The sequence below is a fragment of the Mandrillus leucophaeus genome, unplaced genomic scaffold (genome assembly GCF_000951045.1).
Source record: "Mandrillus leucophaeus isolate KB7577 unplaced genomic scaffold, Mleu.le_1.0 Scaffold1937, whole genome shotgun sequence".
Classification (NCBI taxonomy): Eukaryota; Metazoa; Chordata; class Mammalia; order Primates; family Cercopithecidae; genus Mandrillus; species Mandrillus leucophaeus.
In genome coordinates, this window is record NW_012101962.1 from 137,320 (window position 1) to 163,974 (window position 26,655).

Consider the following 26,655-nt stretch of genomic DNA (forward strand, 5'->3'; position numbering starts at 1 on the left):
GGGGAAGGGATTCCCTATTTAATAAATGCTGTTGGGAAAACTGGCTAGCCATATGCAGAAAAGTGAAACTGGACCCCTTTCTTACACCTTATGCAAAAATTAACTCAAGATGTATTAAAGACTTAAATGTAAGACTTAAAATTATTGAAAACTCTACAAGAAAATCTAGGCAATACCATTCAGGACATAGGCATAGGCAAAGACTTCATGTCTAAAACACTGAAAGCAATGGCAACAAAAGCTGAAATAGACAAATGGGATCTAATTAAACTGAAGAGCTTCTGCACTGCAAAAGAAACTACAGAATGGGAGAAAATTTTTCCAATCTATCCATCTAGCAAAGGGCTAATATTGAGAGAATTTACAAAGAACTCAAACAAACTTACAAGAAAAAAACAACCTCATCAAAAAGTGGGTGAAGGATATGAACAGACACTTGTTAAAAGAAGACATTTATGCATCCAAGAAACATGAATAAAAGCTCATCATCACTGGTCACTAGAGAAATGCAAATCGAAACCACAGTGAGATACCATCTCATGCCAGCCATAATGGCAGTCATTAAAAAGGAAACAACAGATGCTGGAGAGGATGTGGAAAAATAGGAATTCTTTTACACTCTTGGTGGGAGTGTAAATTAGTTCAACCATTGTGGAAGACAGTGTGGCAATTCCTCAAGTTTCTAGAACCAGAAATACCATTTGACCCAGCAATCCCATTACTGGGTGTATAGCCAAAGGATTATAAATCTACTATATTCTACTATAAAGACACATGCACACATATGTTTATTGCAGCACTGTTCACAATAGCAAAGACTTGGAACCAATCCAAATGCCCATCAGTGATAGACTGGATAAAGAAATGTGGCACATATACACCATGGAATACTATACAGCCATAAAAAAGGTTGAATTCGTGTCCTTTGCAGGGACATGGATGAAGCTGGAAACCATCATTCTCAGCAAACTAACACAGGAACAGATAACCAAACACCGCATGTTCTCACTCTTAAGTGGGGGTTAAACAATGCGAGCACATGGACACAGAGAGGGGAACATCACACACCTGGGCCTGTCGGGGGATAGGGGAGGGATAGCATTACGAGAAATACCTAATGTAGATGATAGTTTGATGGGTGCAGCAAACCACCATGGCATACGCATACCTATTTGGCAAACCTGCACATTCTGCACATGTATCCTAGAACTTTAATAAATAAAAATATATAGAAAGTAATAATTTTAACTGTTTTGCAGTTGTAACATTTTTAAATGTTATATATGACAGTAGGAACATATCCAGACCTCTGGATTAATGATACAGTCCATGGGCAGTTCATTCTTGTGTGTGGTTTCCTTGAGGCATAAGATTGCAGTTGGAAAAGGGATGTCTGCCCTGGAGGAAAGGTTAACTGAGCCCCTAGACTAAATAAAATATTTCTTCCCAAAAGGGGCATGGGACATTCTAGCATCACTAAAAACAAGTGAGAAAAGACAGTTGCCCCAGATAGGCAGCACAAAGGAGTAAACCTCCTGGTTATGGGCACTACATTTATCCCCATTATCTGGCAGGATTTGGAGGATAATTGCCCAGGAAAAGACGTAAGCATTGAGTAGGCTACTCCAGTGTCCAAAAGAAAACTTACAGTCCTACCTGCCACATCCAAAGCATTCCTTGGCTCTGTCCCTTCAATAGTGATGTTTGATCTGGGAGCCAGCTGGATTGTAGGCCACTTCAGCTCAAGGTCAGGGATTCTCTCCCAGGAGCCCTCCAGCCCTCAGGGCAGTCCTATTCCCAGTTGCCAGGTTTGTGGTGGAGGGGGGCAAGCCATGCAAGGCTTTTTCCCATCTGTCCCATTGATGCAGTTGGCCTTCCAGTGGCCTGGCTTCTTATACCAATGGCGATTATTTGGGAAGATATTCCTAGGGCAAATTGGAGGGAGCTGGTGGACTTCTAAGACAGCCAATAGTTGGAGCTGCCACTTTTCCATTTGCCTCTCCTTTTCCTGAGCCCTTTCTTCTTCCTCTTGGTCCTTGTTGTAAAAGACCAAGGCAACTGTTTTGAGAATGTCAGGCATAGGGGTATTGGGGTCCAATGGTAGCTTTTGGAGTTTGCTCTGAATATCTGGGGTTGCCTGAGTTAGGAAATGGTCCTGTAGGACCAGTTGCCCTTCTGATGTCTCTGGGTCTAGGTTAGTATGTTTCACAAGGGCCTCTTGTAGCCTCTCTGGGAAAGTGATGGGGTTTTCAAGACGACCTTGATCTGTTAAGGCCAATGTATTATAGTTCACAGCCTTTGTTCTGCTAGCTTTTATGCCTTCTACCAGGCAGAGGAACATGTGGTTTCTTCCCCATATACCTCCCTGGGTATTGTAATCCCACTTGGAGTTAACCTGGGGAACTGTGATGGCTCCTACAGGGTAGCCACCAGGATCAGTCATACGCATTGGATTTTCAAATTGTTGGGCCACCTCCGTAATGGAATCACTTTCTCCCTTAGACAGAATTTGCCCTAGTATGACTGAGAAATCCCTCCAAGTGAGTTCAAATGTTAATCCCAGTTTACAGAACCCTTTGATGTATTTGTCAGGGTCCTCCATAAACTCCCCTAGTTCTACTGTGATTTGGCTCAGGCCTTACATAGTGAATGGAGTCTGGGCTCTAGTGGGTACACTGGGGCTACTGGCCTCTTGAAGGGGGCGTGACCTAAGAGGGTGGTATCCAGATGATAGCCCTGGATATGGAGGGGCTACGGGCCTGGGAGACTAGAATATAATGAGGTAGAAGGGGCAGTGGGGTTTGAGCTGTCATCTTTTGCCCTTCTGGGGCTTGAAACCAGGGTATACCCAATAAGGAGTGTCCCGAACCAACCAGAGGGGGCTGTCTGACTATGGCAGCTATCATCACTAGATCCATTTTACAAGCCCAACAAAGGTCAGGGTTGTTTTACAGGGCTATGAAGGCCTGTACATAGGGGATTTCTATCCATATTCCCTGCTGGTGGCAAAGTAAATCTAGTTGATAGATTATGTTAATATTTTGGTTTTCTGTCCAAGATTCCTGGTCTTGGAGCACAGTTGTATTCAACTCAGGCTGTATTACAGAAAAACATTAGCCTTTTCCTTTATAGGGTTTTGGAGTCAAACTTTTCCCAGTTCCTGAGAATGCATCTGAGGGTTGTGTCCTGTGGTATGAAGATGGAATTACCCATCTGTGAAGAGAGAATAGACGAGAAAAAAAGTAAAAAAGTGTCTTCTCTTCCTATTATCCTGAATAGGCCGCCCCCCATTTGCCCTTAGGGTTCTGGAATGAGTTGATCTTACCATGTACCCTTAACTTCGGTACCCTCTTTTCACAGAAGAGATACCAGAGTGAACAGAGAGCCCTCTCCTGTTCATCCATGGGGTTCCAGAATGAACTGGTCTTACTATTTACCCCTAACCTTGCCTTCATCTCTGTTCTAATGATAATCTGTTAACTTGGGACCAGCCTCCATCTCTGTCCTATGGGTCTCTTGTGCCGGCGGCCTTGCGCCATCCTATATTCTTGCCTCCATGACCTTACAGTGACTCTCACTTGGAGCATTCTAGCAACAAAATGATTATCCCTTTTCTCAGATTCCCATTTCCCTTGTTCTCTAACTAGACAAGAAACCTGTTTTTCAGCTAAGTGCTGCAAGGGGGCTGAACTTCCCTCCCTTCAAATATGACCTTGAAGATCTTGATGAATATTGAGAAAGGCATGGAAGTGATTAGAGAAATGGAAGCTCCAGGAGGAAGTAGGAAGAAGCCAGAGGAATAATCATGGAAACCTTTCTTAGGCTTCCAAAAACAACATCCCTTGGATTTGAGAGGGCAACATTTATTTGTCTTCTTAACATAAAGTAGTAACCTCTGGAGGACTTAGGGCTTGATGTGAGAATTCACAAATGGCAAAGGAAGAATTTCCCTTCCTCCCGAAGGGGTGCTAACTCAAAAAAAGCAGGTAGATGGGGTCCTTAAAGGGCTAGAATGAGGCCCTATGCGGGCAGGAAACTACTTCAGAAGCCACCGGAAAACTCAGCCCTGGACCGTAACGGGAACAAAAAGCATATGGTAAGTCATAAGGAGCTGACTGGGGATCCAATTAGTGTCTGTCCTAGCAGTGTGCCAACAGGCAGAGGAAGGATTAGAGGTCATCTGAGCTGGTAGGGTAAAAACTAGTATAAGTCTCGAGATATCCACAAGGGAGCCCATGTTTTTGCTGCTGCGCAAATTCCGCAAGAGCTGAGGGTGTACCAATAACAGTTACATGGCATGCAAAGTGAAAGCAAAAGAGGCTAACTTGCCTCGAGGTGGACAGTCTGAAGGGTGTACAAGGCCATTTCAGAATACACACAGAAAACGGGAGAATAGGTGGTGTGGGTTTTTGGGAAAGAGCCAATTTTAGTTGAAAAAGCAGAGGAAACCCCAGACATTGCACAGTTTTAGGCTTTAGCCTTACCACTCTCATGAGCCTCTTGTCTAGGAGAACCTTTGTGTCTCAGGTCAAGGATCTTACCTGTGAAGGACTCCAAGGTCCTTCCTACCCCTATGAGCTACCCATCAGCAGGAGCTGAGAGATGAGCTTGGGGAACAGAGCCACTGTGGCAGAGAATTGTTCTGGGGGATGGTTAGTAAGCTGGAGAATGAAAAGAGCAAACAAAACTGTGTACAAGGGTTAAACACCTCCAGCCAAAGAAGGTGAGGCATAGAGATGTCTTACCACTGCGGAAGCATATTCGAATCACGTGGCACCAAAGTATGTTAATATTAGGGAATGTATCCAAGCCACAGCACCAAAGTATGTTACCAGCAGCAAATCCATACAGGTCTGCAGCAACCTCAGTTCTTGCTTCCTCAGAAGAAAGAATTCAACCAAGGAGCATAAGGCAGAGTGAGAGACCAAGGCAAGTTTTAGAGCAGGAGTGAAAGTTTATTTAAAAGCATCAGAGCAGAAATGAAGGGAAGTAAAGTACACTTGGAAGAGGGCCAAGCAGACAACTTGAGAGATTAAGTGCACTGTTAGAGCTTTGACTCGGGATTTTATATGTTGTCATGTGTTCAGGGTCTTGCATCTCCCCTCCTTGGATTCTTCCCTTGGGGTGGGCACTCCACATGCACAAAGACCTGTCAGCATTTGGTAGGGGTCACATGTGCCATGTGTTTACTGGAGTTGTACGCATGCTCACTGGAGGCATTCTTCCTTTACCAGTCCAAATGTTCCTAGAGGGTCATATACCAGTTAAACTCTGCCATTTTGCCTCTTAGTGCACAGGCATGAGCCCACTCTCCAACTCCTGAGATTTTATCAGGAAGCTGCTGATCACCAGTTTCAGATGTTTCTGTCTATTGGAAGATTGCCTTTCCCTGGCATCAGCTATGACCAATTATTATTTTAGAGAGACAGTTTAATAATCACCTGACCATCACCTGATGGTTGCCTGACATTCTTGGTGGTGGCGTGGGAGTGAGGGGGTCCTCTCCTTCCCTGCTCATGTCTGGCTAGCCACCTGCTGAAAAATGAGACATCAATCAATATGCATAAAATGTACATTGGTTCGGTCTGGAAAGGCGGGACAACTCAAAGCAGGGGAGGGGGCTTCCAGGTCATAGGTATATAAGAGACAAAAGGTTGCATTCTTTTGAGTCTCTGATTAGCCTTTTACTGAATACACAATTTACATGTGAGTGGCAGATAGAGGAATAGTCACTTAAGTCTTAGTCTGGCTTAGTGAAATAATAGGGCAGAGGAAGTAATCAGATACACATTTGTCTCATAGGAGTACAGGGATGACTTTGATGACTCTGAGTTTTGTCTGTCCTTTGTCCACAAGGAATTTCTTTGTGGGCAAATTGTGAGGGAGGTATGGGACGTATGTAGCTTTTTTTTTTTTTTTTTTTTTTTTGAAACGGAGTCTTGCTCTGTTGCCCAGGCTGGAGTGCAATGGTGCAACCTCGGCTCACTGCAACCTCTGCCTCCCGGGTTCAAGCGATTCTCCTGCCCCCGCCTCCCGAGTAGCTGAGGTTACAGGCGTCTGCTACCACACTGATTTTTATAAGGATTTAGTAGAGACAAGGTTTCACCATGTTGGCCAGGCAGGTCTTAAACTCCTTACCTCAAGTGATCCACCTGCCTCGCCTCCCAAAGTGCTGGGATTACAGGTGTGAGCCACCACATCCAGCCTTTTTTTTTTTTTTTTTAATCTTTGTAGCTATCTTATTTAGGAATAAAATAGGAGGTAGATTTTCCTGGTGCAGTTTCTAGCTTGACTTCCCTTTGGCTTGGTGGTTTGGGGATCCTGAGATTTATTTTGTTTTCACAACTATATTATCATTGTACGCCTTACTACCCTCACTCAGTATTATACTTGGGAGACTTAGTCATGATGATACATATAATGCTAGCTCATTCATTTCCACTGTTGTTCAAGTGTACCAAAATCTTAGTGGGTTTTTAAAATTCATGTGAAATCCACAAGAATGTATTTTGTAAAATTTGTAGCATTTATTCTTGTGGATTTAATATGAATTTTTTAAACCACTTGAAAATATATTTAGATTTCTTTAGTCATTATATCATTTTTTTCCTTTATTCTAGAAACTATCTGGAGGGTAGATTTGAAGGGAATAAGGACTGGATTAGGAAAATCACTTATGAAACTATTACATTAATCAAAATGAGTGAAGATTAAAATCTGAACTAAAGATTCTGATGTATCACATGGGATAAGTTGGAAATGATAAGAGGGAATAGCAATTAATAATAGACTAAGGAAATTTGCATGTCACATGAAGAAATAAGCTATGATAAAGGGACAATATAGTATTTTACCTTGAGAAAACAAATGGGGACTCTTGCTTTACTGGATCTGTATGATTAAAGTTGAAGTGATATAAAGAAAGATAATTTGGTTCAGTAATAAACAGGAGAAAATAAGAAATTATGTATTTATTTAACTTCAATGTCATAAGTATGTATGTTGTATTTTCTGGAGTTGCCACTAAAAAAATAGAAAAAGAGTTTATAAATACCATACTAACAGAGGGGATAAAAGAAGAGACAGGAGAAATTGAAAAGAAAGAAAAAAGAGAAGATAGAATAAAAAGCATAAAATAAGATACCACATATATCTCTATATATTAGTGTATATCTCAATAATTACAATAAGTATAGATGAATTAAGTGAACTAGTTAAAAGACAAAGGTTGTCAGACTAAAATATTTCAGTTACAGACAGTCTCTGATTTATGTTCAATTTAAGATTTTTCAACTTTACAATGGGTTTATTAGGACGTAACCCCATCATTAAATTGCAGAGCATTTGTGCATGCTGTTTACAAGAAGTAGAGAAAGGTTGAAATTAAAAGATGGGAAAAGATATAGTAGGCAAATTTCAACAACAACAAAGCTGGTGTGGTATTAGTAACGTCAGACAAATAGATTCTGCAAGGGTTAGTTTTTAGAACAATGCTAGCATTCTAAAACAGGAACCTCAATACAGGCCTTAGAGATGAAATTGAAAAGAAGGTAATAGTGTATTTCCAAACAACTAATATGTTCAATGAGTATTACCTGATTTGAAGAATAAAGGCAAAACTGAAAGTTTAGGAAAACAAATACTCATAGATTACATGGAATTTACAGTTTAACCAAGTATTTTCCTTCAGAGTCCAAAATTACTGGCTTTTTCTTTCCGTGTATACTGTCTATGATTGTTGACAACACATATAAAATTAAATGCATTTGGTAAGTCCTTGCTCTTATGTTTTCAGGAATTCAGAATGTCCTCAGCCTCTTTTGTGCAGTCCTCACAGAAAATAAGGTTCTCTTCCATTCTGCAAGTTTCCAGAGACTTAGCGATGCTTGTCGAGCCCTGGAATCTTTAATGTTTCCTCTTAAATATAGGTGAGGTTTTCATTTGTTAATTTTATTTATTCCTAAACTACATATCACTTATTGTCGATAAGTCATAATGTTATGGCACAATGGTTTTGAACCACATAGGGGTATTTCACAAAGTTATGCTGTTACATGAGTCATAGTTTTGATAAAATCTAGTCTAGAATTTGAGACTTTCCAAGTTGTCCATTACTGAATGTTGATTAGTGTAAAAATATTTAATTTGAATAGTATTGTCAGCAACTTTTAATTGTCTTTTAACACATTTGGCATAAATGTCTAGTCAGTGCTACTTGATATTAAAGAATTATTAATTTTTAGAAGTTATAGTGGTAGAGATTCTATTAATAAAAAGCTCTTATCTTTCTTAGATACCCACTGAAGTATTTATGGGTAAACAATGTGACATCTGGGATTTGCTCGAAAATAATACAGTAGAGAAGAGAAAAAAAGTGGGTAGAGATATATACGTAGCCGTGCATTGGTAATTCTCAAAGTTGACAATTACTGCAGGGCTTCATTATAATTTTTTCCTCTGTTTTTTTATGGGATATGTTAAAAAAATTTTCCTAATAAAAACTTAAAAAACAAAACAATGATGCCTAATAGTGCTATAACTAGAATAGCATACCTCTAATATACTGTTTAATCAACTGATAATCTAACATCTAGGAAATTAGTTCATATAAACTAGATAAAATTTTAGACTCCAGAATTTCTTTAAAAAATTTTTTTAAATTTAGGTACTTTTCTTAACTTTTTAGATAAGATAGAGAATTATTGGTCCTGGTTTTTTGTTTTTGTTTTTGTTTTTGCCATTCTTATTGAATGCAAAAATCAAGTATAGACGGTGGAATTTGAGTGCTTATTTTATATAGACAAATCATTGCCTCATATTGAGAGGGGAGGCCCTATCAGAGAGTCAGTGTTACTGTCTAATGTCGGGTTTCTATGTAAGGAAAAATGCTTTCAAACAATATTAGAAGACCTAAAGAGACTGCTTGCCTAGAAGAAACAAAGGTTAAGGAAGCAGGCTTGGATTCCATTCACTTTATGTCTTATATCTTATTGTATTTTTCACATGAAGATTTTTAAATCATTTTTTCCAAAATTTTAGTATTAAAAAGCATGAAAACATTATTGATAATTTCTAAACCTAAGTAATATGCAACTTACACAGCATAAAGATGAAAGAAAATATGTTTATGTTAAAGAAAAATATATGTGACACGTATTTTTATTCTTTCCAGTTATCCTTATATCCCTATTCTCCCGGCTCAGCTACTGGAAGTTCTGAGTTCCCCAACACCTTTCATTATTGGAGTACATTCTATCTTTAAAACTGATATCCACGAACTTGTAAGTATTCATCTTTAAAGTTTCCAGTTATTGAGTCCAGAAGTTTATCGTATTACTTTGGGTCCTATAACATTTCAACCCATCACTATTTTCAGATCTGTAGCATTTCCAGTAGAAAAGATTGGATAGAAGAAAAATATCATTGAAAAGTCTGTATATTAATTTTGCCATATACAAGTATAGGAGGTTTTATAAAGGAATTTATTAATATTTTTAAATATCCCTCTTTTGGTGCATTGTTTATCTTTATTATTCATCTTACATATGACAAAAGATAAATTAATCTACTAATATTCTATTTATACTTTTGATATTAGTGCATAATTGATTTATATTTTGAAGTGAGACCTGACTTGATACCAAATTGCTGATAACTAACAAAGCAGAAAGCATATTCAAAAGAGTGAAGAGTTTTAGTAGAACACAAGTTTGATATGAGCTTCCACCAAATTTTTGTATTCTTAATGCCATATGAATAGGAATACCGAAGAAGGAAAAGTATACTCTACATTCAAGCCAGTTCTGGAATAATTCATTTAGTTCTGTGTATCACTCTTCATGAGGGACTGTAACAAAATAAAGCTTATCAGAAAAGGACATCCAGGATTATCAAGTATTTAGAAACTATATTCTGTAAGGGCCTAAGGAAATTTTCTCAGGTAATAAGCTGATACTATTTCACAGGTAAAGATAAGTATTTAAGTTACTGTCATAGAAGAAGGGTTGAGATTCATTTTTTGTAACTCTAAAAGGCTGAAATAGAATCGGTGGATAAAGTGGCTGTAGAAACGGATTTCTGCCCATTAAAAGTATTTCCAACAATTAGAACTGCCCGGTTATAGAATGGATTTCCTTATGTGAGATGAGAAGTGTACTCTCAAGCACTGTGAGTAGAGTGTAAGGAAAAGATTATGTGACACTTTACAGGGAGTCTGAGAGAAATTCTTTACTGTAAAATTAGGCTGCATAACGTCTGTGTTCCACAGATCCCTAAGATTTTGTAATTCTGCTTCTGTTTTAGTTTTAAATGCCAGCAACTAAGTAATTACAGTTGTAACCAAATCAGAGGTATCATTTAAAGTAACAAAATATTATTCCACATTATAAATAGGACTTTCATTCGTATAGTCATCATTCTTTCTAACTTTAGGTGTTGATACTTAGTTCCTATTTAATTTTGGTATCACCATATAAAAATATGTATAAATCAATAAACATTCAATAAAACCTAATTAATACTAATTAGAAGCATACCCACCTGGTTTGTAGGTAATTTTATTTCTTCTAAATGGAAACAGTCACTGGAGGCCAGGCACGGTGGCCCACACCTAAAATCCCAACACTTTGGGAGGCCAAGGCAGGCAGATCACCTGAGGTCAGGAGTTTGAGACCACCCTGGCCAACATAGAGAAACCCCGCCTCTACTAAAACTACAAAAAATTAGCTGGGCTTGGTGACGCATGCCTCTAATCCCAGCTACTCAGGAGGCTAAGGCAGGAGAATCGCTTGAACCTGAGAGGTGGAGGTTGCAATGAGTCAAGATTGCACCACTACACTCCAGCCTGGGTGAGAGTAAGACTCCGTCTCAAAAATACATACATACAAACATACATACATACACATATACATACGTACATACATACAGTTACTGGAGATAGGACAAACCAAGTGTTGCCAAATAAATAAATAAAAACAGTCGCTGGAGGTAGGACAAACCAAGTGTTGCCAAATGCAAATTTCTTAAAATCGTAATCAATAAATTAGAATGAATTATAATATTGTCAATATAACAGCTTCACTCATCTTGGCTGTTTTCTCTTACATTTTTATGTAAGTTATTTTTAAATAGACTTTTGTAAAATGCTAAAAATCAGATTTTTCTAAGTGGCTAAACAGTACCCTTTTGATGTATACTAATTGCTTTGTTAATTCTTGTAATAAATACTAATTTGTTTAGAATATTACTAAACTACTTGAATAAAGTGTCTGAAATGCAATCCTCTGTGCTTGCTGCAGCCGCATATACAGTAAAATCAGAACAAAAGGCAATGGCTGAAACAAAATAGTGTCATTGAACACTCATGCAGCAGTCCATAGACATATTCCATTATGCCAGACCAATCTGCTCTATGAAGTCATTCAAGATCCAAGCTTCCATCCTTCTTGTTTCTCCAACAGAATCCTCCCAGGCATTGTCATCATGTGTATGCTTGAAGGCTGGTTTGCTGTCAGTTTATAATTTTAGTCTAAGGGAAAAGGAAAGACAGCATAGGAGAGCTTTACATATCCCCTCTCTTGAAGGACAGGAATATGTCACTTCTCATGTTTTATTGGCAGAATCTTAGCCACATGCCACATCTAATTTCAAAGGAAGCTGGGAAACACAGTGTTGCTGGGAACTTGTTAGCCCAGAATTGTACTACTATGGACAAACAAGTGTCTCTTCCACACGTGATTCTTCTCATTTTGAATTAGTCAAGGGAAAAATAATTTGCTTAACAACAAATGTATTTCCGTAATTATAGGTTAATTTTTTTTATCTCTTTCAGTTAGATGTAATCATAGCAGATTTGGATGGAGGCACTATTAAAATTCCTGAATGTATTCACCTCTCTTCTCTCCCAGAACCACTTCTACATCAGACGCAATCAGCTCTTTCTTTGGTATGACATGTTTTTGTAATAGTAACTTTCTCTTTATTTAAATCTGAAGCTAAGATAGCTGAAATTGAAAATGTTTGTCAATACAGTTTGTTACTTTAAAGAGAGCTATATGTTGGAAACATGAACATATTCTTTTATAGTATTTAGAATTATTCGTTTACTAGGTAGTTATCTAAAACATATATTTTGGATCCTAACTGAATATTTGTTCTACATTGCTTCCTTCATTCAGCGTACAGGACCTAGTACTGTCCTAGGTATTGGAAATTCACCTGTGAAAACAAGGCTCTGCCTTGAAATCCCTGATTCCCCTAAGATCCCCCATTAGGTGTTGGCTTCTCTTCTCTAGCCTCCCTATTGGCATCTCATTCCTCTTTGGTACCTACAAAACACTGTAATATTGTCTTGCCAATACTTTCAGGTTATTACAGAAAGATGTGTCTTATTGATACATAAAATGTCCAACATTCCACTCTAAATGCCATATGAATAGAAATACCAAAGAAGGAGAAGTATACACTACATTCAAGCCAAGTAAAGCTTTAAAACATCTTGTGGCTTCAGTTTTTCTCATTGAAACAGATTGAATTTTTTTTGCAGTTATTTTATCTTAGCTGAATTTTGAAAACATGGTATTTTGTTTTACTGATAGCATTTTAGGTGCTTATCATCAGAAAATTGAAGTGTAGAAATTCTGCATTCGTTTTCAACACATTACTAGAACTAAGGCCTTCATATTCTACTTTAAGAATATTTTATTCTGGGCTATTTAAAACATTTTTTCCCTCTTAAATAGAAACTTAGAAGCCTAGGATAACCAGGAGGGATTTTATTCTCAGAAAACTTTAAAATTTGTGTTAGTCTTTTTTGTTGTCATAGTGGTATCTGTGAAATGGGAACAGTTAGAGAATCTACTAAAAATACAAAAATTAGCTGGGCATGGTGGCACATGCCTGTAATCCCAGCTACTCAGGAGGCTGACGCAGGAGAACAGCGTGAACCTGGGAAGCAGAGGTTGCAGTGAGCCAAGATTGCGCCACTGCACTCCAGCCTGGGTAACAGAGCTAGACTCCATCTCAAAAACCAAAACAAGGCCGGGCACAGTGGCTCATGCCTGTAATGCCAGCACTTTGGGAGGCTGAGGCGGGCAGATTACCTGAGGTCAGGAGTTCAGGATCAGCCTGGGCAACACTGTGAAACCCCGTCTCCACTAAAAATACAAAATTAGCCAGGCGTGGTGACACATGCCTGTAATCCCAGCTACTCAGGAGGCTGAGGCAGGAGAACCGCTTGAACCTGGGAGGTGGAGGATGCGGTGAGCCGAGATCGTGCCATTGCTCTCCAGCCTGGGCAACAAGAGTAAATCTCCATCTCACCAAAAAAAGAAAAAAGAAAAAAAAGGAGTTGATTTAAAGACAATTTAAAGAAAAATCTTGACTATATAATTGCATAGATGGTATATGTATATATAGCAAAAGCTGAGAAGGTAGTATTTGAATGGCTGAAGAAAGTTTAATGTTTCTAGAATTCCTATAGGGATTAAATCTTATGTGTGGTTACTTACTAGTGATATGAATAGTTATTTAGGGGTTAAGTACCAAAATTAACAAAGAGTAAGATTGTACTTCTTAAGCCAATGGCTCCTGATAAGGGTTCTGCTGCATACTCGTATACCTAAACCTGCAACACCTGTGCCACCAAATTTGATCAATGTGTAAAATTCCTTTTTGGTAAAACTGAGTATACATATTGTTATAGTTACTAAGCACAGTGGTGGATTAGGTACTACTTACTGTTCCGTGAATAAGAAATAGGAGCATAGGGCCGGGTGTGGTGGCTCACACCTGTAATCCCAACACTTTGGAAGGCTGAGGTGGGTGGATCATCTGAGGTCAGGAGTTCGAGACCAACCTGAACAACATGGCAAAATCCCATCGCTACAAAAAAAAAAAAAAAAAAGACAAAAAATTAGCCAGCTGTGGTGGTGCACACCTGTAATCCTAGCTGCTCAGGAGACTGAGACAGGAGGCTCGCTTGAACCCAGGAGGCAGAGGTTGCCGTGAGCCGAGATCATGCCATTGCACTCCAGCCTGGGTAACAAGAGCGAAACTCCGTCTCAAAAAAAAAAAAAAAAGAAAAGAAAAAAAGAAATAGGAGCATAATGTATTGTCAAACTAGGACCAAAAAGAAACTACATTTCATGGATGATTGGGAACATCAACACACAAGCATATAAGCTTTGTTTCATTAGTAAATAATTATAATCAAATGGCAACACTATACTTAAACTGTGTAATAACAATGGATTATTTTATAGACACCAAGATATTTTGTGCTGTGCTTGTGATTCAATGACTTGAACTGCCAGTATTTTAGTGTTGTCTTTAAGTGTTGTTTTGAGTCTTTTGGTCTGTTCTCAGCATACCATCAAAAATCTTAGTATTTGAAAATGATTCTGCAAGGAGAAAATTTGCTACATACTGATACAATTTCATCTTCTCTGTGTAAGTCCTACACAGGCCCTACTTTCCCAGCTGCTCCCCAACCTGCTTTCCTTCAAAGCTTAACTCAAATGTTACTTCATTTTTTGTTTAGTTTTCCCTAAGTTGAATTAATTATGCTTTACATTTCACATATTGCACTTTATATATTTTAGCACTTTTGTGACATGGTTTTATATTTTTACCTGTTTAGACTGCAAAGTTCAAAATCTTATTTTCTTTCTCCTCAGTAATTTTTTTTTTTTTTTTTTTTTTTTTTGAGACAGAGTCTTGTTCTGTCCCCCAGGCTGGAGTGCAGTGGTGCGATCTCAGCTCACTGCAACCTCCATCTCCCAGGTTCAAGTGATTCTCCTGCCTCAGCCTCCCAAGTAGCTGGGACTACAGGCATGTGCCACCATGCTGAGCTAATTTTTGTATTTTCACTAGAGACAGGGTTTCACCATGTTGGCCCGGCTGGTCTCGAATTCCTAACCTCAAGTGATCCACCCACCTTGCCCTCCCAAAGTGCTGGGATTACAGGCATGAGCCACTGCACCTGGCCTCTCCTCAGTAATTTTTCATTACACTTAGAACATAAAAACAAGCAGCTGTTTTTAAAAATTCAGCTATATAGATTATTCCCTTACCAGACATGACTACTATTTTATAGTTTAGTGTATTTTTTTTCAGAACTTTTCATTCTCATTTCCCTCTCTCTCTCTCTCTTTCTCTCTCTCTCTATATATATACCTATGTAGATTTAGGGTTTATTTTGTTTTATTTTCAAATAAATTAGACCATACTATGTGTATTTTTCTAGAACATGTTTCAACTGAATATTTTGTCTTGGAGATCTTTCTACAGTGGTACATATAGAACTACCCCAGCTAATTGAATTGTATTAATGGAGGGAATATATTATAATTCATATGCTGACATTTTCATCTTAATGTCCCAATAATAGATTTCATTGATATGAAGATATTTTACATAACAAAACTTTTTTGCTTTAGATTTTACACCCAGATTTGGAAGTAGCAGATCATGCTTTTCCTCCTCCACGAACAGCTTTATCCCACTCAAAAATGCTGGTAAGAAGTTTAATATTTACATTTAATGCTGTTGAAGAGAGCTGTTCTTTTATTTGTAGGGTTTTTAAAGAAGCTAAGTAAAGTTAGAGTTAGATGGACAGCAGAGTAAAAAGTGCCCAAAACTAGAAATTAAGAGACTTGCCACTGACTGTCCTTATGTCCTTCTCAAGGAGGAGGCACAGGGAAGCACACTGGGCAACAGGCCACTAGGGCTAAGACTGTTGCCCTGAGGAGGCATGAGTTAAGTGTAGGACAGAAAATCAGAGCCTAGATTATAGCCTGGAAAACTGTGCCAAGCATCAAATTGAAACAGCCAGGCAAGGATTAAAAACAGAAGAGATGCTTACAAAAATGGATATAAAGAATGTTGGTTATAGGAGAGAATCAAGTTTGAAGAGTGTGTGGATGGAAATAGTTCCAATTAGAAGCCATTGAAGGTTATATATATAACAGAGGCCCCTTTTTTATTTTGCTCAGTGCATTTCTTAGCAGTGGGTTTTGTAACCAATAAGGAACCTCAGGGAGCTGAACACATATACTTAAGCATTCTTGACCTTCATTTCCTGATCCATTAAGTAAGGCATTGACTAACAGAATCTGTCAGTTTTCTTACAGTTCTAAACTGTGATTCCAATAAAAGCTGGATTAAATACAATCTTAAGAGTTTTTTCTTCTTATATTTGTCTTATATTTGGTTGTGACTGTAATTGTTTTGGTGCATATAAAAATCAAAGGACTTGGGATATATGCCAAAGGTCCTTGGGATATATGAAAAGGTCACCTTTTTGACTCGATATTTCATTTGTTTTTAAAAAGTTAAATTACCTAACCTTTCTTCTTATATTTTTAGGATAAAGAGGTGCGAGCAGTTTTCCTTAGATTATTTGCACAACTCTTCCAAGGATATAGATCCTGCCTGCAACTTATAAGAATTCATGCAGAGCCAGTAATACATTTCCACAAAGTAAGATATAGAGTACTGTATTGTGTCTGTCCAAGAAATATATTCTAATTTAATAAAACTACTTGATTTTTTTTTCCTAGCCATTTATTTTGACCTTGATTTATCAAATGTGATTATTTAAAATCTCTATGTGGTTAGATATTGGTTCTTAATAATAATATGGAACTCACATACTGTCTTAGAATATGTTAACTTTAAATCAATTTTTCTTTTAAAATTGAATGTTAATTTCTGATTTCTTCTCCTAACATGGAGACAGATTCATTTTTATTCTTTTCAATATATGTAGTATTTCAGAATAACTCTCTTTGAGAGAAATGTATTTTATGACAACACATATTTATACATGAAGGGATTTATATAGGCCTTGCTCTTTTTATTGTATTTTTGTTTTGACCATTTGTCCATTACCAAGTGATAAATTATTATTTCACGTTTTCTTTTTTCACAGACAGCATTCTTGGGGCAGCGTGGTTTGGTCGAGAATGATTTCCTCACTAAAGTACTCAATGGAATGGCATTTGCAGGTTTTGTTTCAGAAAGAGGTCCTCCTTATAGATCTTGTGATCTCTTTGATGAGGTATAGTTCTTATTAAATGAAGGCATTATTTATAGACATAATTAGACTAGTAGTTAAAAGCAAAAAGTAACATTTTTCATATTTATATAGTCATATATAAATTAGGTATTAATCCCAATGTTATTTATTATGCTTATCAAATCTCGATATTTTAATGTGGATTATAAAAATTACCAAAAAAATTATAAAATGCCTTGAAAGTACATATAATTTTTGAACAACTGAATTTTAATTAATTGAACAATGTACACTACTCAGGTGATGGGTGCACCAAAATCTCAGAATTCACCACTATATAATTCATCCATGTAACCGAAAACCACTCATACTCCAAAAACTATTCATATTTTAAACTATTATATTTTAAAAAATAGTTGATTAAAATCTTTTTGAAAAGGTAACAGTGATTGTATAAATAGAACTCTTATTTTTAAAGGCCCTAATACAGTAATTCTTTTGTCAGTGTTATAGGGAGAAAGCTCTAATTTGAAGCTAAGATAGCTGAAATTACTTCAAACTGGAGTTACATTTGGTCTATCAGAATCATAGAGCCATAGTTTAAGTTTGTGGCATTCTCACTAATCAATTTTCAACTCTTCTCTACCTGTCTTAGGAGACATTAAATATATGGAAAACAGATTTCTGTCTCTGTCTTCAAGGAATTAGCCATATAAAGGTAGAAATAGGGCAGATGTGACTCAAAATAAGAATGCTATTTGCATTTATTGTGCTCTTTTTTAAAAGCACCTTTCCATTTATCATTTAACTCTATATTCACAGCAGCCCACTCTGGTGGGTAGAACAAGAATATTATTCTCATTTCAATTTTTGAAAGAGTACTATATTAGAACCAAAAATCTAAAAAGTTTCTTGATATCTATAAAAAAACCACATTCCTAGATCCCAAGATATTGGAGAATCGTGATAGTGGTCATGTTTTGCCTCTGGTGATTTTCTTTTATATAGGGAAGGTAGGAATGAAAGTCTTAAATATCTTTGGTTCAGAGGCGAAGGATCTTTTTTTTTTTTAAAGATAGTGAAGTATTCACAGGTAAGAATTTTTAAAGAAGAGGCACATGTTTTAGTTCTGTGTAGAATATGTTTACTGCATCAGATGCTTTAATTAATAACACAAAGCATACGAAGATTTAGGAAACATCCTGAGGTGGACAATTTTTTGTAATCAATTATTGGTCACTGATTCTCTAATACTACATATAACATGATTGGTTATTGATTCTACTAACATATCAGCCTTTAGATTCTGTACTAAGTTCATAACATAATATTTTATGGGTTTAAAATAGATGGTCTCCAAGGTCTTTTCTAGCACCTACATTTTGTTAGTCTTTGAAGCTTTATGAATAGTAACATTGGTTTATATATTCTCTCTTTTCTATTCAAATTTATCTTCCTCTGACAGCTTCATCACAACTAAAAAGCAAGATTGGTTACTTACAGAAAACTTACTTGCCACAGCCTCTATTTTGTAGGTCTTTCCCGTGCTTGGAGTGCCCTCCTCTGTTCTTCATGCTCTGCTCTTATCTCACCACCTCTTCCAAACTCTCCCAAAGTCATTGACTCTGAGAGCCACTCGACTGCGTTAGGCTTCATTTTATGTCTCTAACTTTATGTGCTAACTTATTTTTTATTTATTTATTGTTTATACAAATATACTCTAGATTGGAAACAATGATAAGCCAAGGTTCCTATTGGGTCACCCATTAGTGTTCATCCAGTTCTCTGTTTGGCCTACAGTGGTGACTTTGGGTGTCTTACTTTTGTTACTTGACTGCCAGTGAATCATATGTATATATCAGTCAAGAGCCTAAGAAAAATGAACCATCAGAACTAACTAATTTCTCATTCTACCCTCTTTGGCCATTTGCATGGGAATGCTTTGGTAGAAAAATAGCATTTGCTCCTGGGAAAGTGATCCTTGTTTTCACTTAGCCTAGGGCAGTCTACCACAATGGAGTATTACCGGGGCTTTGAGAGGCAGCTTGCATTGTGCATGGCCTTGTCCTCACACTCCCATCAGCTAGATGTCTTAGAATGAAAAGAATGTTTGCCCTTGATCATCTTTCTGAATCCTAGCCTAGAATAGGTAAGCCATAGTTTTATATGCCTATGCAGCGAATCTATTAGTTCCTAGAAGAATCCTGTATTGTACCTTTTTATTTTTATTGTCCATCTATTTACCCTCCACAATTTTTTTTCCTGTCAGCCTTCTTTTCTTTACCCTAAGTATACAGACTCACACAGTTCTCCCAGTAAATTAGTTAATAAAGAGATAGTTTGAGACTAGAAGGAATCTAAAGGCCATTTTGTTCTTCCATCTTATTTTAGAGATGAGAAAACTGAAGCTCAGGAGTTTAAGTGCCTTGTCCCAGATCACACACTATCAGCAGAGCTAGGACTAAAGTCTGAGCATCCTGACTTGGACATTTGGTTCATGTTTTGTGAGTTAAGGAAGTGTTTAGACACTTTCTAACTGTCTGAATTTCTCTGACTGAGGCCTGTGGAATGACAGGGTCTCTCTGAGTTCCAGAAATGACTTTTCCCTAGAAGAAATAGGGCCCTAAATCCTCAGGGAGGGACCACTATACAATTCAAGGGTTTGATTGACCCTGTAACCCCAGAATGGAGGTGAAACCCCAAAACCTAAAATATTTTGTTTTAAAAATAATGTATATGTTGGATTTTTTTGGCTTGCAAATTGTATGAAATTATCACAGTTTTTGAATTTGGCATATTTTGGAATTGATGTTTTGCCTTTTGATTCTTTTTCCTAGTTGGTAGCCTTTGAAGTAGAGAGAATTAAAGTTGAAGAAAATAGCCCAGTGAAGATGATAAAGCATGTCAGAGAACTTGCTGAGCAACTATTCAAAAATGTAAGTAAGTATATTTATTTAGACAGTCATTAATTTTATTTATTTATTTATTTTATTTTATTTTTCCATAAGTTATTGGGGTACAGGTGGTATGTGGTTACATAAGTGAGTTCTTTAGTGGTGATCTGTGAGATTTTGGTGCACTCCTCACCCAAGCAGTATACACTGCACCATATTTGTAGTCTTTTATCCCTCGCCTCCCTCCCACTCTTCCCCCCAAGTCCCCAAAGTTTATTGTATCATTCTTATGCCTTTGTGTCCTCATAGCTTAGCTCCCATGTATCAGTGAGAACATATAATGTTTGGTTTTCCATCCCTGAGTTACATCACTTAGAATAATAGTCTCCTATCTCATCCAGGTTACTGTAAATGCTGTTAATTCATTCCTTTTCATGGCTGTGCAATATATGTATGCATATATATATATATATATGGCACAGTTTCTTTATCCACTTATCGATGGGCATTTGGGTTGTTTCCATGGTTTTGCAATTGTGAATTGTGCTGCTATAAACATGCATGTGCAAGTATCTTTTTCGAATAATGACTTCTTTTCCTCTGAGTAAAACCCCCTAGTGTGATTGCTCGGTCAAATGGTAGTTCTACTGTTAGTTCTTTGAGGAATCTCCACACTGTTTTCCATAGTAGCTGTACTAGTTTATGTTGACACCAGCAGTGTAAAAGTGTTCCTCGTTCACCACATCCACTCCAACATCAACTGTTTTTTGATCTTTTGATTATGGCCATTCTTGCAGGAGTAAGATGGTATCGCATTATGGCTTTGATTTGCATTTCCCTGATCATTAGTGATGTTGAGCATTTTTTCATATGTTTGTTGGCCATTTGTATATCTTCTTTTGAGAACTGTCTGTTCATGTCCTTAGTCCACTTTTGGATGGGATTGTTTTTTTCTTACTGATTTGTTTGAGTTTATTATAGATTCTGCATAGTAGTCTTTTGTCAGCTGTATAGATTGTGAAAATTTTCTCCCACACTGTGGGTTGTCTGTTTACTCTGCTGACTGTTCCTTTTGCTGTGCAAAAGCTGATTAATTAGGCCCCAGTTATTTATCTTTGTTTTTATTGCGTTTGCTTTTGGGTTCTTGGTCATGAAATCCTTGCCTAAGCCAATGTCTAGAAGGGTTTTTCCAGTGTTCTAGAATTTTTATAGTTTCAGGTCTTAGGTTTTAAGTCCTTAATCCATATTGAGTTGATTTTTGTATAAGGTGAGAGATGAGGATCCAGTTTCATTCTCCTACATGTGGCTAACCAATTATCCCAGCACCATTTGTTGAAAAAGATGTCCTTTCCCCACTTTATGTTTTTGTTTTCTTTATTGAAGATCAGTTGGCTGTAAGTGTTTGGGTTTATTTCTGGGTTCTCTATTCTGTTCCATTGGTCTATGTGCCTGTTTTCATACCAGTACCATGCTGTTTTGGTGACTATGGCCTTATAGTGTAGTTTGAAATCAGGTAGTGTGATGCCTCCAAATTTGTTCTTTTGCTTAGTCTTGCTTTGGCTATGTGGGCTCTTTTTTGGTTCCATATGAATTTTAGAATTGTTTTTTCTAATTCTGTGAAGAATGATGATGGTATTCCGATGGGGATTGCACTGAATCTGTAGATTGCTTTTGGTGGTATGGTCATTTTCACAATATTGGTTCTACCCATCCACGAGCATGGGATGTGTTTCCATTTGTTTGCATCGTTTATTATTTTTTTCAGCTGTGTTTTGTAGTTTTCCATGTAGAGGTCTTTCGACTCCTTTGTTAGGTATTTTACTAAGTATTTTAACTTTTTTGCAGCTATTGTAAAGGGGTTGAGTTCTTGATTTGGTTCTCTGCTTGGTCGCTGTTGGTTTATAGAAGAGCTTCTGATTTGTGTACATTAATCTCGTATCCGGAAACTTTGCTGAATTCTTTTATCAGTTCTAGGAGCTTTCTAGAGGAGTCCTTAGGGTTTTCAAGGTAAATGATTATACCATCAGCAAGCAGTGACAGTTTTAGTTCCTCTTTACCGATTTAGATGCCCTTTATTTCTTTCTCTTGTCTGATTGTTCTGGCTAGGACTTCCAGTACTGTGTTGAAAAGGAGTGGTGAGAGTGGTTATCCTTGTCTTGTTCCAGTTCTCAGAGGGAATGCTTTCAACTTTTCCCCATTCAGTATTATATTGACTGTGGGTTTGTTATAGATGGCTTTTATGACATTAAGGTATGTCCCTCATATGCCAGTTTTGCTGAGAGTTTTAATCATAAAGGGATGCTAAATTTTGTCCAGTGCTTTGTATCTATTGAGATGATCATGTGATTTTTGTTTTTAATTCTGTTTATATGGTGTATCACATTTACTGACATGTATGTTAACCTATCCCTGCATCCCTGGTATGAAACCCACTTGATCATGGTGGATTATCTTTTTGATATGTTGTTGGATTTGGTTAGCTAGTATTTTGTTACGGATTTTAGCATCTGTGTTCATCAAGGATATCAGTCTGCAGTTTTCTTTTTTTGGTTATGTCCTTTCCTGGTTTGGGTATTAGGGTGATGCTGGCTTCATACAATAAATTAGGGAGAGTTCCTTCTTTCTGTGTCTTGTGGAATAGTGTCAAAAGGATTGGTACCAATTTTTCATTGAATGTCTGATAGAATTCTGCTGTGAATCCATCTGGTCCTCGACTTTTTTTTGTTGGTAATTTTTAAATTACCATTTCAATCTTGCTGCTTGTTATTGGTTTGTCCAGGGTATCTAATTCTTTCTGATTTAAGCTAGGAGGGTTGTATTTTTCCAGGAATTTATTAGTCTCTTCTAGGTTTTCTAATTTATGTGTGTAAAGGTGTTGCCTTGAATGATCCTTTGTATTTCAGTGGTGTCAGGTGTAATATCTCCAGTTTCATTTCTTAGTGAGATTATTTGAATTTTCTGTCTTCTTTTCTTGGTTAATCTTGCTAATGGTCTATAAATTTTATTTATCTTTTCAAAGAACTAGCTTTTTGTTTCATTTATCTTTTGTAAATTTTTTGTTCCAATTTCATTTAGTTCTGCTCTGATCTTGGTTATTTCCTTTCTTCCGCTGGGTTTAAATTTGGTTTGTTCTTGTTTCTCTGGTTCCTTGAGGTGTGACCTTAGATTGTCTGTTTGTGCTCTTTCAGCCTTTTTGATGTAGGCATTTAGGGCTATGAACTTTCCTCTTAGCACCGCCTTTGCTGTATCCCAGAGGTTTTGATAGGTTGTGTCATTATTATCATTCAGCTCAAAGAATTTTCTAATCTCCATCTTGATTTCGTTTTTGACTGAATGCTCATTCAGGAGCAGGTTATTTAAATTCCATGTATTTGCATGGTTTTGAAGGTTCCTTTTGGAGTTGATTTCCAGTTTTATTCCACTGTGGTTTGAGAGAGTGCTGGATAAAATTTCAATTTTCTTAAGTTTATTGAGGCTTGTTTTATGGCCTATGATATGGTCTATCTTGGAGAAAGTTCCATGCACTGTTGAATAGAATGTGTATTCTGCGGTGGTTGGATGAAATGTTCTGTATATATCCGTTAACTCTGTTTGTTCCAAGATATAGTTTAAATCCATTGTTTCTTTGTTGACTTTCTGTCTTGAGGACCTGTCTAATGCTGTCAGTGGAGTATTGAAGTCCCCCACTATTATTGTGTTGCTGTTTATCTCATTTCTTAAGTCTATTAGTAATTGTTTTATAAATTTGGGAGCTCCAGTGTTAGGTGCATATATGTTTAGGATTGTGATATTTTCCTGCTGGAGAAGGCCTTTTACCATTATATACTGTGCCTCTTTGTCTTTTTTAACCACTGTTGCTTTACAGTTTGTTTTGTCTCATATAAGAATAGCTTACCCAGCCAGGCATGGTGGCTCACGCTTGTAATCCCAGCACTTTGGGAAGCGGAGGCAGGAGGATCTCCTGAGGTCAGGAAATTGAGACCAGCCTTGCCAACATGGTGAAACCCCATCTCTACTAAAAATACAAAAATTAGCCAGGCATGGTGGCAGGCACCTATAATCCCAGCTATTTGGGAGGCTGAGGCAGGAAAATCACTTGAACTTGAGAGGCAGAGGTTGCAGTGAGCCAAGATTGCACCAGTGTACTCCAGCCTGAGTGTCAGAGCAGTTTCTATCTCAAACAAAACAAAACAAAAAAAAAACAACTAAAAAGAATAGCTACCCCTGCTTGCTTTTGGTGTCCATTTGCATGACATGCCTTTTTCTACTCCTTTACCTTAAGTTTATGTGAGTCCTTATGTGTTAGGTGAGTCTCCTGAAGGCAGCAGATGGTTGGTTGGTGAGTTCTTATCCATTCTTCAGTCTGTATCTTTTAAATGGAGCGTTCAGGTCGTTTACATTCAGTGTTAGTACTGAAATGTGAGGTACCATTGCTTTCATCATGCTCTTTGTTGCCTGTGTGCTTTGGTTTTGTTTTTTGTTTTTGCTTTTTAACTTGTGTTTTTGTTTTATAGGTCCTGTGTGATTTATGCTTTAAAGAGGTTCTGTTTTGATGTGTTTCCTGGATTTGTTTCAAGATTTAGAGCTCCTTTTAGCAGCTCTTGTAGTGGTGGTTTGGTAATGGTGAATTCTTTCAGCATTTGTTTGTCTGAAAAATGACTTTCTTTTGTATATGATGTTTAGTTTTGCTGGATACAAAATTCTTGGCTGATAATTGGTTTGAGGAGGCTGAAGATAGGGCCCCAATCTCTTCTAGTTTGTAGGGTTTCTGCTGAGAAATCCACTGTTAATCTGATAGGTTTTCCTTTATAGGTTACCTGTTGCTTCTGTCTCACAGCTCTTAAGATTCTTTCCTTGGTCTTAACTTTGAATAACCGGATGACAATGTGCCTAGGTGAAGATCTTTTTGTGATGAATTTCCAGGTGTTCTTTGTGCTGCTTGTATTTGGATGTCTGGGTCTCTTGCAAGGCCAGGGAAGTTTTCCTCTATTATTCCCCCAAATATGTTTTCCAGGCTTTTAGAATTCTCTTCTTCCTCAGGTACAGCGATTATTCTTAGGTTTGGTCGTTTAACATAATCCCAGACTTCTTGGAGGCTTTGTTCATATTTTCTTACTCTTTTTTCTTTGTCTTTGTTGGATTAGGTTAATTCAAAGACCTTGTCTTCCAACTCTGAATTTCTTTCTTCTACTTGTTCAATTCTATTGCTGAGACTTTCCAGAGCATTTCCCATTTCTAAAAGTGTGTCCAAAGTTTCCTGAATTTTTTATTGTTTTCTCTTTAAGCTATCTATTTCCATGAATATTTCTTCCTTCACTACTTGTATCATTTTTTGGATTTCCTTGCATTGGGCTTTGCCTTTCTCTGCTTCCTCCCTGATTAGCTTAATAACTAACCTCCTGAGTTATTTTTCAGGTAATCCAGGATTTCTTCTTGGTTTGGGTCCATTACTAGTGAACTAGTGTGATTTTTGGGGGGATGTTGAAGAGCCTTGTTTTATCATATTACCAGGGTTGGTTTTCTGATTCCTTCTCATTGGGGTAGACACTGTCAGAGGGAAGGAAGGTCTAGGGCTGAAGGCTGTTGTTCAGATTATTTTGTCCCACAGGGTGTTCCCTTAATGTAGTACTCTCCCTCTTTTCCTATGGATGTGACTCCCTGTGAGCCGAACTGCAGTGATTGTTGTCTCTCTTCTGGGTCTAGCCACCCAGCAAGTCTACCCGGCTCCAGGCTGGTACTGGGGATTGTCTGCACAGAGTCCTGTGATGTGAACCGTCTATGGGTCTCTCAGCTGTGGATACCAATGCCTGTTCTGGTGGAGGTGGCAGAGGGTGCAGTGAACTCCCTGAGGGCCCTTAGCTTTGGTGGTTTAATGCTCTATTTTTGTTCTGATTGCCCTCCTGTCAGGAGTGGTGCCTTCCAGAAAGCATCAGCTGTACTAATGTGGAGAGGGACCAGCGGTGGGCGGGGCCCTTGAACTCTCAAGATTATATGCCCTTTGTCTTCTGCTATGAGGATGGATAGGGAAGGACCATCAGGTTGGGAGGGAGCTAGACCTGTCTGAGCTCAGGTTCTCTTTGGGCAGGTCTTGCTGTGGCTGCTGTGGGGAATGGGGGTGAGATTCCCAGGTCACTGGAGTTGCGTACCTAGGGAGATTATGGCTGCCTCTGTTGAGTCATGCAGGTTGTCAGGAAAGTGGGGGGAAACCAGCAGGCACAAGCCTCACCCAGCTCCCACGCAAACGGAAGGGCCAGTTTCTCTCCCACTGTGCCCCCCAGTAGCCCTGAGTCTGTTTCCAGGCGGAGGGCAAGATGGGCTTGAAAACTTACGTGAGGCTATCCGCCTCCCAGCTGTGAAAGAAAAGTGCTTAAGTTCTTCCCCTGCCTGTGAAGTCTGTAACCCGGATTTTCATCGCCCACAACCCCCGGGGCTTCTCACCCCATTCAAATAGTTACAAAGTTCAACCAAAGAATTCCTTCTCAGCCGGGCGCGGTGGCTCACGCCTGTAATCCCAGCACTTTGGGAGGCTGAGGCGGGCGGATCACAAGGTCAGGAGATCGAGATCACGGTGAAACCCCGTCTCTACTAAAAATACAAAAAATTAGCCGGGCGCAGTGGCGGGCGCCTGTAGTCCCAGCTACTCAGCAGCCTGAGGCAGGAGAATGGCGTGAACCCGGGAGGCGGAGCTTGCAGTGAGCCGAGATCGCGCCACTGCACTCCAGCCTGGGCGACAGAGCGAGACTC

At 38.1% G+C, this 26,655-nt stretch overlaps 1 protein-coding gene across 1 annotated transcript in view; it reads left to right on the top strand.

Annotated features, from left to right (window-relative positions):
• LOC105538524 (myotubularin-related protein 13-like) overlaps positions 1-26,655 on the top strand; it is an 86,773-nt gene that overhangs the window by 38,790 nt on the left and 21,328 nt on the right. The window contains exons 6-12 of the mRNA XM_011978396.1: positions 7,796-7,928; positions 9,173-9,281; positions 11,831-11,944; positions 15,438-15,515; positions 16,366-16,479; positions 16,931-17,059; positions 19,855-19,953. Of these exons, the coding sequence (XP_011833786.1) occupies positions 7,796-7,928; positions 9,173-9,281; positions 11,831-11,944; positions 15,438-15,515; positions 16,366-16,479; positions 16,931-17,059; positions 19,855-19,953 (776 nt within the window). The remainder of the gene's footprint in view (positions 1-7,795; positions 7,929-9,172; positions 9,282-11,830; positions 11,945-15,437; positions 15,516-16,365; positions 16,480-16,930; positions 17,060-19,854; positions 19,954-26,655) is intronic.